The sequence below is a fragment of the Gopherus evgoodei genome, chromosome 1 (genome assembly GCF_007399415.2).
Source record: "Gopherus evgoodei ecotype Sinaloan lineage chromosome 1, rGopEvg1_v1.p, whole genome shotgun sequence".
Lineage (NCBI taxonomy): Eukaryota > Metazoa > Chordata > Testudines > Testudinidae > Gopherus > Gopherus evgoodei.
The window spans coordinates 226830-241423 of NC_044322.1; the positions used below are offsets into that span (position 1 = coordinate 226830).

The 14594-nt window shown below is 44.0% G+C and overlaps 1 protein-coding gene and 1 pseudogene across 1 annotated transcript; both read left to right on the forward strand.

Annotated features, from left to right (window-relative positions):
• The first annotated feature begins 1312 nt into the window (after window positions 1–1312).
• On the forward strand, window positions 1313–10579 carry LOC115647930 (annotated as a pseudogene).
• Window positions 10580–13094: 2515 nt separating this feature from the next.
• LOC115645456 (olfactory receptor 52M1-like) lies at window positions 13095–14040 on the forward strand. Its single transcript, XM_030550136.1, is given in 2 exon segments — window positions 13095–13795; window positions 13797–14040. Coding segments are annotated over 2 exon segments (939 nt in total). The 5' UTR covers window positions 13095–13100.
• Window positions 14041–14594: the final 554 nt, after the last annotated feature.

Below are 14594 nucleotides of genomic sequence, written 5' to 3' on the forward strand. Positions count from 1 at the left end.
TCTGGTTATTCATCCAGGTAAAACAAAGTCCCTGGCCATTACTGTCATTAAGCAATCTTCAATTTCAACCTTTAACCGGATTGCTATTAACTTGTCCAGAGGGATGGCTGAACAGATGGCAGCTTCATAGACAGAGCTGGAGGCATCTCGAAAGATGTGGCACTTGGAGAGCAGCAGCTGCTGCCCTGTTCCCTTCCGCAGCCTTTGTGGGGATGTCATGGCATCAGGGTGGCTGCAAAGCTGCAAGTCTGTAAAGCAATGGGTACCCCGGCTCCAGTAGATGGAAGTGAAATGTGGGGGCTGAGGAATTCTGAGCACGCTGGCCTGACATTTTCAATGCTCCTGGTGTCCAGCAGCTGTGGATTAGGAGAGAGGATAAATTGAACCCACAACAGTCTCCATCGGCTGCGTCAGTTTTGGCAGCTTCCTTTCTGTGGACACATTACTAGAGCAAATGAGCAGCAAATTGTGAAGTGGGCCTACCAAGGAATGCCACTAAATGGCCAGCAATCACACGCACACCAAAAGCTTTGGTGGCACAAGACAGTCACTGCGTGACTATGCAACCAGACCCCTTTAAGCACCTTCCTGGAGACTGATCAGGCCAGCACTCCATTTGCAAGGAGCCTACATTCCCTTGGGATTTGCCATGAAGAAGATGTTGATGACTGGCAGGACGAATGGCTCCCCAGATACTGTGGTAAAAGGGCTGTTAATCCAGTACTGTGTGTGAGGCTGAGGTCTGAGAAACAGAAATTGCAGGTGACTGTCACTGAACAAGGAAACTTAGAGGGACATTTTCAGGGGATCATCTATTGCGCATGTGATGGGTAGCTGGGAAAACACTCTTTCATTTCCTTGGCTCTGTAATTTGGCTTGCTTTCATTCTGGTGGTACTTAACAGAATGCAATCTTTTTCAGGGCATTGATGTATGTCTTAAATGAAAATAGAACATTATATCTCAGAGATCTCTACTTTGATAGACATATTGCTGTGACAATCTGTACCCCAAGGCAACACCCTGGCACCCCCATAGTCATCACTGTTATATTACAGTGGAAACCTGCTATAACGCACCCTGCAGTAATGGAAAACAGGTCGAGTCTGGCCCCGGTGGCAGCCCTTGTCCTTCCCTCCCTGGTGACCGACGACTTTCAATTCACCTGAGGCAGGAGCGGTGCGGAGCCCTCCCGGCAGGTGGTGCGGTAGGAGAGGCTGAGTGGCGAGTGTCCCTGGCAGCCTCCCTTCTTTCTTTCTCCCCCCTGCTTCCTCCATCCCGCTAGCCGGGGCGCGCACTCTGCTGCCCAGGGCATGTCTGCAGTGCGGAGAGTCCCGCTAGCCAGAGTGCAGCCGCTGCCTACCCAGAGGCTCACCAGTGTGACCAGAGGATGCAGCTATAAGCCGCCAAGTAAGTGCCACCAAACGTTTGTGCCCTAGTTTTTTTTTTGCTTCACCGCTCCGGCAGTCCCATTTTTTTTTCTCGCCATCCTGCTCCTCCTGCCTTGGACAAACCTTCCTTAATGGTTGTAAGTTGAAACTGGAAATTGAACACAAGCACAGAGGAATCTGCTATAACATGACCCCCATTTACCACCATCACATTTGTTGGACCCCAATTATCGCATTATAGCGGGTTCCACTGTATTTCAACAAATCTTGTACAAAATATGTCTCGTGAGGTGTCCAATGGACTTTTCTGGGGAGATTCTTGCCAAGATACGGGTAATGGCTCCTGCTATGACCCATCAAAACATGCAAGGGCATGTGACTAGCTCCTGTGACTCTGGACTCCATCTTGTGTCTGTACTTTTCCACTCACTGTGCTGGTGACTTTTGCTTGGAAAAATGAAGCTCCCTCTACCTGGCAGAAGCTATAAAATGCAGAAGCAACATTATCACTTGGCCGAATTCCCCAACAATTCAACACGAAAGACGTTAGAACCTGGGAATGAACTGAGGATGTGGTCCCAGGCTGATGGGATTTCTAGCCTGTGCGTGGAAGATTGGTGGATTGTTTGTACCATCGGGGTGACACACTGTTTGAGTCAAAGCCTGTCTAGTGTATAGAACTTAGTTTGTGGTTTTGTTTATTTCTCAGATTTCAACTTTGTTCTTAAGTATCACAGAAGTAGCCGTGTTAGTCTGGATCTGTAAAAAGCGACAAAGAGTCCTGTGGCACCTTACAGACTAGCAGATGTACTGGAGCATAAGCTTTTGTGGGTGAATACCCACTTTGTCAGACGTGCGCCTCAAAGGTTATGCCCCAATACGTCTGTTAGTCTATAAGGTGCCACAGGACTCTTTGCAACTTTGTAACCGTGCTTTGGGCTTTATTTGGAGGAATGAAGGAATGAAGTTCCCTCCACATGGCAGAAACTGATAAAAGTGTAAGTGACATCACCACTTGGCCTTACTCCCCACATCTGAATACCTAACAACATGGCTAGAGGAAGAAACTTTGACTAAGGAGATGGACCCAGGATGCAAAGTGGAATTCCCAGCCTCTGGGTGAAGACTGGTGAACTGTTTGTACCATCAGGTTGAGACACTGTTTGAGCCCAGTCCTGTCTAGGATATAGATCTCAGTTTATGATTTTGTTTTATTTCTTGGGTAATCTACTTTGGTCTGTGCACTTATTACTAATAATAACTTAAAATCTATATTTCTGTACTTAATAAAACTGTTATACACATATATATATAACCTAAAACAAGGTGGTGTACACAGAGCAGTCTGCTCAGAAACAGGGGCTGGTCCACAGCTTGTTCTGAGTAAGACTTGCACTGGTGTAGAGTGGGGATGAGACAAAGAGGTTGCCAGTTTGTTATTTTTGGTTTGCATATTTCAGTAAAGGGAGGGCACTAGAGAAAAGCAGCACAGTCAGTGAAAACAGTGAAACAATTGTGAAGTTGGAGCTATTCAGATTGCAGGCAGTAGAAAAAAGGAAAAGAACATAGGGGAATTTTGGAGCTGACGCAGGCAGAGGCTGCCAGAGAGGAGGCTGAACACGGAAGGGCTATGGGACTAACACATTGAGAAACAGAGAAGAAACAGGGAGAGTGGAAACAGCAATTGGATTTGCTGATAAAGCAGAACCAGAATCGCTTCACTCCACTGATTTGCACTTCTACAAAAATCCACAAATGGGAACAGTGACCCTGAGTACAGAAGCTCCTCAGTCACCTGTCACTTATCATACTGGGTTTCTAAAATTAGCCTCTACACAACCACAAATGAAGCACATCGAGGCTGCTATCATTAATTGCAGGGAACACCTTGGTGGGAAGACACAGGGCAGAAGTGTCTGTGGTTAGCAGGGTATAGAGCAAGAAGGTGACGTGTTGCCAGGACATATGGCAGAGCTTTCATTAGAAGAAGTCAAAAATCCTTGTGCCTTTGCCCGAAGTGCACATAAAAACTGAGTGTTTCAAAGCTTATTATCGGTGCGGCTTTTGGACGATAACCTACTGATATGCTAACCCCCAGGTACTTTTCTGCAGAAATGCTGCAATACCACTCGATCCACAGTATGTAGCAGTGCATAGGTGTCAAGGTTCCTTCCCCACTCTGAACTTTAGGGTACAGATGTGGGGACCTGCATGAACACTTCTAAGCTTAATTACTAGCTTAGATCTGGTACCACTGCCACCATCCAGAATTTCAATGTCTGGATCACTCCCTGTCCCCCCAAAACCTTCCCCTCCCTGGGTAGCCTTGAGAGACTCCTTCACCAATTCCCTGGTGAGTCCAGATAAAATCCCTTGGATCTTAAAACAAAGAGAAATGAACCATCCCTCCTCCTTTCTCCCACCAGTCTCTGGTGAATCCAGATCCAATCCCCTTGAATCTAAAAACAAGGAAAAAATCAATCAGGTATTAAGGAAAAAGGCTTTTAATTAAAGAAAAGAAAGGTAAAAGAAAACCCGCTGGGAGAGATTAGCATACCAGCTACTTTCACAGACAACAGATTTCAAACACAGAGGATGTCCCCTGGGCACAATTTTAGTTACACATTAAAAAAATAATACCCAAATACCCAATTTGATTCTGCCTCTATTTGCATAAGACAGGTTACAAAGAAATAAACATAAATATATTTATTCTTTTCTAAAACTTACTACTCTGATAAGAGGCTGGTTCCTTGATCTTTTTCACTCCGGCTGAAACTGAAACTCCCAAAGGAAAAAATTCCCTCCTTCCTTTTGAAACATCTTGTTCCCCCATTGGTCCCTCTGGTCAGGTGTCAGCTAGGCTAGGTGATCTTTTTAACCCTTTACAGGTAAAAGAGGCATTAACCCTTAACCATCTGTCTATGACAACGGGATTCTTCTATCCTAATCATAGGTCTCTGCACTTGTCCTTGTTGAATCTCATCAGATTTCTTCTGGCCCAATCCTCCAATTAGTCTAGGTCAGTCTGGATCCTATCTCTACCACCTAGCATATCTACCTCCCTAGCCGCTCTAAGACAGGATATGGATTCAACTGAATAAATGGTTGTCTGTGAAAATGTTAATAACCCACCTGATAGAGAGGAGAAGGAGATTCTCTGGGCTGGTAAGACAAAGAAAGCAGCTGTGAAAGTACTGCTGGGAGAAGGCACAACACTTTGCCCAGAGAGCACAGATCACCATTACAACCCTCTAGGAAAAGTGCTTGCAGTGGGGATCACAAGGAAAGCCCAACTTGGGGTGGACTTTTTCCATGGGCAGAGCTCTGGGTGGGGAAGCAGCTTCATTGATGGCTAGCTAACATGTAAAGTGCCCTTATATCCTTACCTCATCAGAGCGTTGAATAGTAAGTACTCAATGACGAGCTTGAACTGAGATCCCTCCTGAAGGGGGGACTGAGGGGAAAGGAAACCCAGTAACTCAGAGTATGTTAAGGTTCAGGATGGAGTTAAAAGACCAAATGCATTTTCAACAAACCAAATTGTCCAAGCAAAAGGCGCGGTGCAATAAATATTATTGGAAATGCCTACCTGTAATGAAAGGTTTGATGTTATTGGTAAATGTAATGATGTAATATTTGTTGCTAGTGGTCAATCTTAAAACAAAGATGTCAAGTATCAGAGGGTAGCCGTGTTAGTCTGGATCTGTAAAAGCAGCAAAGAATCCTGTGGCACCTTATAGACTAACAGACATTTTGGAGCATGAGCTTTCGTGGGTGAATGAGGAAGTGGGCATTCACCCACGAAAGCTCATGCTCCAAAACGTCTGTTAGTCTATAAGGTGCCACAGGATTCTTTGCTGCTGTTAAAACAAAGAGTTTAGTATTGATGGTAAATCCTATGAAAAATTATAACATGTATTCTTTTTGGGAAAGGCTTTTGGACATACTAGTTTTGGGATATATAAATTGATTTATATCCATCTAATATTTTATATTTTGAGGCCTAGTATCAATGACATATACTTGACACGAATACACACATTTCAAGTTGGCAACCGAAGCAAGAACTTAAGGTCAAGAACTATTAGAACTATGTGTGCAAAAACAATCTTGTTATGTTTCAAGAAAAATACAGAGAATCAGTAGAAAAGGAAACAACACCAGCTCAAGAGAGAAAAAATTGTGTAAGAATTGGAGGAAATGCATTTCGTCCTGAGGTGACATGTACCCAGTCAATATGGGGATAGTTGAAATTCCCCACTATTGTTGAGTTCTCTTTTTCGATAGCCTCTGTAATCTCCCTCAGCATTTCATCGTCCCTATCACTGTCCTGGTCAGGTGGTCAATAATAGATCCCTATTGTTATATTCTTATTACAGCATGAAATTACTATCCATAGAGGTGCTGTGGAACACGTGGATTCATTTAAGATTTTTACTTCATTTGATTCTATATTTTCTTTCACATATAGTGCCACTCCTTCCCCTCCACCCTTCCCCGACCTGTTGTCCTTCTGATATATTTTGTACCCTGGAATGATTGTGTCCCATTGATTGTCCTCAATCCACCAGGTTTCTGGATGCCTATTATATCTATATCCTCCTTTATCATGAGGCACACTAGTTCATCCATCTTATTATTTAGACTTCTAGCGTTCGTGTACAAGCACTTGAAAAACTTGTCCCTGTTTATTTGTCTGCCCTTTTCTGAGGTGTCAGATTCATTTTTATGTGAATGTTTCTTTTCTGATCTGGCCCATAGTTTATCCTCCTCCATCCTCTCCTCCTGACTAAAAACTAGAGAATCTCTATCAATAGACTCTCCTCTAAGAGAAGTCTCTTTCTGATCCGTGTGCTTCTCTGCAGCAGTCAGCTTTCCCCCATCTCTTAGTTTAAAAACTGTTCTGCAACATTTTTAATGTTAAGTGCCAGCAGCCTGGATCCACATCCTTCCTGTGGCTCCAACCCCTCCTCTCTATGTCATTGTCACATCCACGCATTGAGGCTTTGCCTGCCTACCCAGCCCTGTGCGTGGAACTGGAAGCATTACTGAGAATGCCATCACAGAGGTCCTGGACTTCAGTCTCTTTCCTAGCAGCATAATTTTGGCCTCCAGGATGTCTCTCCTACCCTTCCCTATGTCATTGGTACCTACATATACCACGAACACCGACTCCTCCCCAGCACCACATTTGAGTCTTTCTAGATGCCTCGAGAAATCCACAACCTTTGCACCAGGCAGGCAAGTCACCACACAGTTCTCCCAGTCATCACAATCCCAGCTATCTGTTTCTAATATACCAAACATATTATTCTCCATCCCATATCTTAAGAATCTAAATATTGTTTTGTTTTTTTCACTGCTGAAAATGAGCAGGGGTTTCTTTTCAGCTGCTATCAATGTCGTCCAGGTCTTTTCCCTGACGTATGTTCTAGTTTGGATGTTTCTCTCATCACACGTCTTAGAAAAAGTTTTTTTCCCCCACTCTCTGAGTTCCAGCAACTGGATGATGGGGACCTCTCTTCAGTATGGACTCCCTATCCAGGCTTTCATTGCATTAAGGAACATTGATGGAAAATCAGTATCTACACTTGTGTTTCCTACTGCTGCCTCTTAAGGATCCCTCACTACAAAGTGTAGGAATTATTAGTGCAGGGAGCACCACAAAATATGGAATTGGATTTAATAAGGTCATTGTTCATAGTTATTCTCTCTGAATAATGAAAATGTAATTTTACAGTGTGTGAAGAGCGATCAATCTGCTTCTCCCATGAGAACAGCCTCCACTACTGCATGCAGTGTCTCATATTCACATTGTCTCTCCATGCAGGCATTTCTACTGCGACTATCACGCGAGATCCTGGGAACACACAGAAAGTCAAGGGCACATAGGGCACATGCAGAAGACACCCTTATGCATCACAGTTGGACACCATCTCACATACTCCATGTCAGATTCGAACACAACCGACTTCAGCAACCCCTCACCTTCATCCTGCTGGGCATTCCTGGCCTGGAGGTTGCCCATGTCTGGATCTCCATCCCCTTCTGCACCATGTACATCATAGCCATCTTGGGGAACTTTACCATTCTTTTCATTGTGAAGAGGGAGCCGAGCCTCCATGGGCCCATGTTCTATTTCCTCTGCATGCTGGCTGTCAGTGACCTGGTCCTGTCCACACCACCCTACCCAAGCTGCTGAGCATCTTCTGGTTCAATTCCAGAGAGATCAGTTTCAATGCCTGCCTCACCCAGATGTATTTCGTTCACTTCTTCTCAAGGATGGGGTCTGGAATCCTCATGTCCATGGCTTTTGATCGCTACGTGGCCATCTGCCATCCTCTGGGATATTCCACCACCCTGACAAACTCTGTTGTGACCACTATAGGCCTGGCCATGGTGCTGCGCAGTGGCATACTCGCATTACCCTATCCCTTCCTGGCGAGGCGGTGGCCATATTGCAGAACCAGCATCATCCCTCACTTCCATTGTCGGCATATAGCTGTGGTGAAGCTGGCCTGCACTGACATCAGCATCAGTAGTTACTATGGCCTGTTTGATCTTTTTTCTGTGATCGGAATGGGCATGTTCTTTATCTCAGTGTCCTATATTCAGATCCTCTGGACCATCTTCCGCCTCCCCACAAAGGATGCCCAGCTCAAAACTTTTGGGACCTTCACCTCTCACCTTTGTGCCATCTTAGCTTTTTACATCCCACATTTATTCTTCTCTCTCATGTTCTGGTTTGGCCGCAATGTGCCACTGCACTTCCTCATTCTCACTGCCAGTGTGTGCGAGCTGGTTCCCCCTGTGCTACACTCCATCATTTACGAGGTGAGTACCAAACAGACCTGGGGCAGGCTGCTCCAGCTCTTTACTCATAAAGAGACCTAAATGTTTTCTCCTTGTGATCTGGCTCTCAGATTGAGCTCTGTGCAGAGCTGGCTGGTGCATGGTGCTAAGGCCTCTTCCCTGAATCACTTCCTGGACAGTAAAAGTGAGATTAAACCCTTTCCTGTGCTTTGTCAATGAGATGAACTTGGGAGTCAGTGTGTGTGCACTACTACCACCTTTCTAATTGCTCACAGCTGGATCTCTGAAATTACAATCTTACCCCAAGTCCTTCGTAAAGTCTCAACCCTGCTGTGTGTCTTCTCCTCAATGCCCTGCCCATGTCACTTCCTCCTGTCTTCCCTTCCTCTTGACAGCTGCAACCCAGTCATCTTAAAACCAACATGTTTTCACATCTTATGGGGGGCTGGTTAGTGTTAACATATCAATGTTTATTCTTACACTGTTATTAACTCTGTGGAGACAGAGAGATCTCATAAAGAATCCTGGAATCTATCTCATCTCTTGGAGGTGAGTGGGGTATAGTGTGTTAGAGCAGAAAGGGCTGTTTTGCAGGAGTGGAGGAAACTAGGAGGTAGGACATCCTGGTCTACCAGTGGACTTGCAACTTCTGTGACAAGGCTTTCAGTTGGTCAGCAATTGCAAGGCCGACTTTCGATTCCCTGCCCACAAGGATCCACCTCAGCCCTCAGAATGAAGCCAACCATCGTTTCAACATTGAACACCAGAGGCTCCAAGGTGGGTCTCCACACTTCCCAGATGCTCTCCTTCCTTTGTGATGTAGGGTACTTTGTGGTTTGCCTGAAGGAAACCCACATGGATCTAGCCACTGAGATTAGTTGGCGGCAAGAGTGGGGGTCTGGGTATAAGGTAGACACCTCAGCGCTGAGATGGTCACCCTGTTTTCCCCAACCTAGAGCCTGAGATGCTGGGAGTTGAAGAGGTGATACCAAGTTGCCTGCTGCACCGCCAGGCCAGTGTGGAGGGGCTGACTTTGACTCTGTTCAATGTCTACTTCTAGACATTGAGTTCTAGACATTGAGTTCTAGAGGCCAAATAGGAATTATGTTTGCAATTACCTTTTCTCAATGTTATATGTTCAGACTTTCAGTTTAACTAAATGTTCCCTTGTCCATGCTATGAGACACATTGAATATAAATGCCTGATCTACTTTCTTTATCAATAGATCCATAGGGTTTACGGTCAGAAGGGACCATTTGATCATCAAGTCTGACCTCCTGTAAAGTAGAGGACCATTAAATTTCATTCAGTTACCTCCGTATTAAGCCAAAAGACGTGTGCGTGACTAAGGCCGGGTCTGCACTAGGATTTCACATCATAGAATGAAAAAGCCATAGAGTTATAAGGGAACACAAAGGACAGCTAGTCTATCCCCGGACAAGATACAGGATTGGTTTTGTGTTAGTCATCTAAGACTGTTGGCCATTCACACAACTTTGGAAAACCTCCACAGAGGGAGCTTCCATGACTTCTCTAGGAGTCTGTTCCATTGGCCTCCTGTACTTAAAGTTAAGAAGATTTTCCTGAAATTTAATTTAAAATCTACTATGCTGGAATTTTAACCCATTGCCTCTTGTCCTGCCCCTCTGTGGTAAGACAGAATAACTTTCCTCCACTTTTTTATGGCAGCCTTTCAAGTGTTTAAATACATTTAAAAATGTCCCCCATTAATCTCCTCTTTTCTAAGTAAACATATTGGTTTCTTTGGTTTGCTCATACAGTTTGCATTCCATCCCTTGCATAACATTTATTATTTGTTATTTGCCTATGGATCCTTTCCTGGTTCTCTACATCCTTTCTGTTAATTGATGTGCAAATGTGGACACATTACTCCAATTGAGACCTAGGCACACCGAGTAGAGGAATACTATGTCGTACCGTCACTTGCATGTTATATTTCTCCTAATATAACTGAATATTGCATTTGCCTTTTTTGAAACATTTTTCCTAATGTCCAACCTAAACCTCCCTTGCTGCAATTTAAGTCCACTGCTTCTTGTCTTCTCTCAGAGGTTAAGGTGAACACTTTTTCTCCCTCTTTGTAAAAACTTTTCTAGCTATTTGAAAACTGTTATCATTCCCCCCCTCAGTCTTCTCCTTTTTAGACTAAACATTCTTCCTTCATAGGTCATGTTTTCAAGATCAATAATCATCCTTTTCTCCAATTTTTCCAGATCATTTTGGATGTTTATCTGATTCTCAAAGACTTCCAACCCCTCCCAACTTTTATTAGCTACAAACATAAGTGCACTCTCTACGCCATGGTCTTAATCGTTAATGATGACATTGAAAAGAACCGGACCCAAAACTGATCCCTGCGGAACCCCACTTGTTATGCCATGCCAGCATCACTGTGAGCCATTGATAACTACTCTCTGGGGGCAGTTATCCAGCCAGTTATGCACCCACCTTATAGTAGCTCAACCTAGGTTGTATTTCTCTAGTTTCCTAATGAGAAGTTTATGCGAGATTGTATCGAAAGCTGTACTAATGTCTAAATATACCTCATCTACTGCTTCCCCACATCCACAGGGCTTGTTACCCTGTCAAAGAAAGCTATGAGGTTGGTGTGACATGTTTTGTTCTTGATGAATCCATGCTGACTGTCACTTATCACTTCATTATCTTCTAGACGTTTGCAACTTGATTCCTTAATAAATAGCTACATTATCTTACCTGGTACAGAAGTTAAGCTGACTGGTCTGTAATTGCATGGGTTTCCCTCTTTATAGACAAGCACTATATGTGCTCTTTTCCAATCTTCTGGAGTCTCCCCTGACTCCCACGACTTTTCAAAGATAATCGTTAATGGCTCAGATCCTTCCTCAGTCAGTTCCTTCAAAGTATTCTAGGATGCGTTTCATTCCACTCTCGTGAATTGAAGACATCTAACTTGTCCAAGTAACTTTTAACTTTTTTGTTCTCTATTTTAGCGTCTGAACCTACCCCGTTTTCACTGGCATTCTCTATGTTGGGTGCCCAAACACCACTAACTGCCTTGGTGAAAACCGAAACAAATAAGTCATTAAACACCTCTGCCATGTCCACATTTCTTGTTATTGTTTTTCTCCCTTCATTTAGTATCGGACCTATCCTGTCTTTGGTCTTTCGCTTGCTCCTAAGGTGCTTGTAGAATGTTTTCTTGTTGCCCTTTTGTCTCTAGTTATTTTGATCTTTTGTGCTTTGGCTTTTCTAATTTTGCCCCTGCATACATGTGTTATTTGCTAAAATTTCTCCTTTATAATGTGACCTTGTTTCCACTTTTGTAGGATCCTTTTTTGATTTTTAGATCATTCAAGATCTCCTGGTTAAGTCATTGTGGTCTCTTGCCATACATCCTATGTTTCCTATGCAGAGGGATAGTTTACTCTTGTGCCCTTAATAATGTCCCTCTGAAAAAATACCTGTCTTCTATTGTGTTTCCCCTTAGACTTGCTTCCAATGAGATCTTACCTACTAACTCCCTGAGTTTGCTCAAGTCTGCCTTCCTGAAATCCATTGTCTTTATTTTGCTATTCTCCCTCCTACCATTCCTTAGATTCATAAACTATCATTTCATGGTCACTTTCCCCCAAGTTGCCTTCCACTTTCAAATTCTCAACCAGTTCCTCCTCATATGTCAAAATCAAGTCTAGAACAGCCTCTCTCCTAGTAGGTTTCTCCAGTTTCTGGAAAAAAAATTCTCTCCTATACATTCCAAGAACTTGTTGGATAATCTGTGTCCTGGTGTAGACAGCATGAGATGAATTCTTCCATCGACCTAGCTACCACCTCTCCGGGATTACCTGTGCAGAGGGGAGAACCCTTCATATGTGTAAATAGTGTCTATATTGAAGCACTATGGCAGCACGGCTGTAGCATTTTAAGTGTAAACAACCCTCCAAGCAGATCTTCCAGGAAAAAAAAAAACATCCAGTCTGGATCTGCCAATATCTGCACCCTCTCCAAGTTTTCAACATCTTTTTTCAAATGTGGACCCCAGAATATTACAAGTATCTCTAGATATTACTGGTTGGGAACTGTTCTCTCTCTGTCCATTTGAATGTAAACTGTTCCATTCTTTATTTTCCTCTCATCTATCATATGCCCCCTTATGTATCGCTTCTCTAAATGAAACCGCCCAAGCCTTTCCAGTCTTTCTACATAGGGCAGCCTCCCCTAGTCTCATACAGTTTCTTGGAAATCCCCTTTCTATCTGCTACTGCAAAGGGAGGATGGATAGCTCAGTGGTTTGAGCATTGGCTTGCAAAACCCAGGCTTGTGAGTTCAATCCTTGAGAGGACCATTTAGCGAACTTGGGGTTTAAAAAAAAAAAAAAAAAAAAAAAAAAAAAAAAAGTCTGGGAATTGGCTCTGCTTTGAGCAGGAGGTTGGACTAGATGATCTCCTGAGGCCTTTTCCAAGCCTGATATTATATGATCCTCTATAGAGAGAGGGTCACCATGACTGAACACATCTCCAAAGCAGTTTATTCTCCATCCTATTATAAGGCATATCCACCTTAGTGTTTCCTGTTGGTGCCTATTATCATTTCCCACACATGGAGCACTATAAAGTACGGAATTTGCATAAGTAGGGTCATTTTTTCATAATTAATTTCTCTGAATAACAAAAATGTCATTTTCAGTGTATGAAGAGTGACCAATCTGTTTGTCCCATGAGAACAGTTTCTGGTAGCACATGCAGTGTCTCATATTAACATTGTCTCTCCATCCAGGCATTTGTACTACGACCATCACCCTAGAGCTTGGGCACATACAGAAAATCAGGCGACATACAGTACATGCAGGAGACACCATTCTGCCTCAAAGTTGGACACCTTCTCCCCTACTCCATGTCAGATACTAACACAACCGACTTCACCAACCCCTCCACCTTCATCCTGCTGGGCATTCCTGGCCTGGAGGCTGCCCATGTCTGGATCTCCATCCCCTTCTGCACCATGTACATCATAGTCATCTTGGGGAACTTCACCATCCTGTTCATTGTGAAGAGGGAGCCAAGCCTCCATAAGCCCATGTACTATTTCCTCTGCATGCTGGCAGCCACTGACCTGGTCCTGTCCACGTCCACTCTACCCAAAATGCTGAGCATCTTCTGGTTCAATTCCAGGGAGATCAATTTCAGTGCCTGTCTCATGCAGATGTACTTCATTCACTGCTTCTCAGCAATGGAATCTGGGATCTTTGTGGCCATGGCTTTGGATAGGTACGTAGCCATCTGCGATCCCCTGAGACATTCCACCACCCTGACAAACCCCACGGTGGCCAAAATCAGTCTCACTGTGGTACTACGCAGCAGCATACTCGTACTACCCAATCCCTTCCTGGTGTGGCGGTGCCCCTATTACAGAACCAACATCATCCCCCATACCTACTGCGATCACATAGCTGTGGTCAAGTTGGCCTGTGCTGACATTAGTGCCAGTAATTACTATGGCCTGTCTTTGGTATTCTTCATCACAGGTCTGGATGTGTTTTTTATCGCTGTGTCCTATACTCAAATTCTCAGGGTTATCATAGGCCTTCCCTGCCCGACTCAAGACTTTTGGGACCTGCATCGCCCACCTCTGTGTCATCTTAGCCTTTTACATCCCCAGTCTCTTCTCCATCCTGACACACCGATTTGGCCACAATGTGGCCCCACATTTCCATGTTCTCATTGCCAATATGTACCTCCTGGTGCCCCCCATGCTGAACCCCATCATATACAGGGTGAGGACCAAACAGATACAGAACAGGCTGCTCTGGATCTTTGCTCATAAAGGGACCTAAAGTTTTCTCTTGGTGTTCTGGAGTGCTGAGCCCTCTTTCCTGAATCACTTACTGAAAATAAGAACATATGAACAACCAAAGTGGGTCAGACCAAAGGTCCATCTAGCCACTATCCTATTTCTAACAACGGCCAATGCCAGGTGCCCTAGACAGAATGAATAGAACAGGAAATAATTAAGTAATCCATTCCCTGCCACTCATCCCCAGCTTCTGGCAAACAGAGGCTAGGGACAATGTCCCTGCCCATCCTGATTAAAAGCCATTGATGGACCTATCTGCCCCATGAATTTATATAGTTCTTGTTTTGAACCCTGTTATAGCCTTGGACTTCACAACATCCTCTGGCAAAGAGTTCCAAAGGTTGACGGTACCGTGTGTGAATAAACACTTCCTTTTGTTTGTTTTAAACCAGCTGCCTATTAATGTCATTTGGTGGCCCATAGTTCTTGTATTATGAGAAGGAGTAAATAGCGCTTCCTTATTTAATCTCTCCACACCAATCATGATGTTATAGACCTCAATCATATCCCCCCTTAGTACTATTTCCTCTGCAT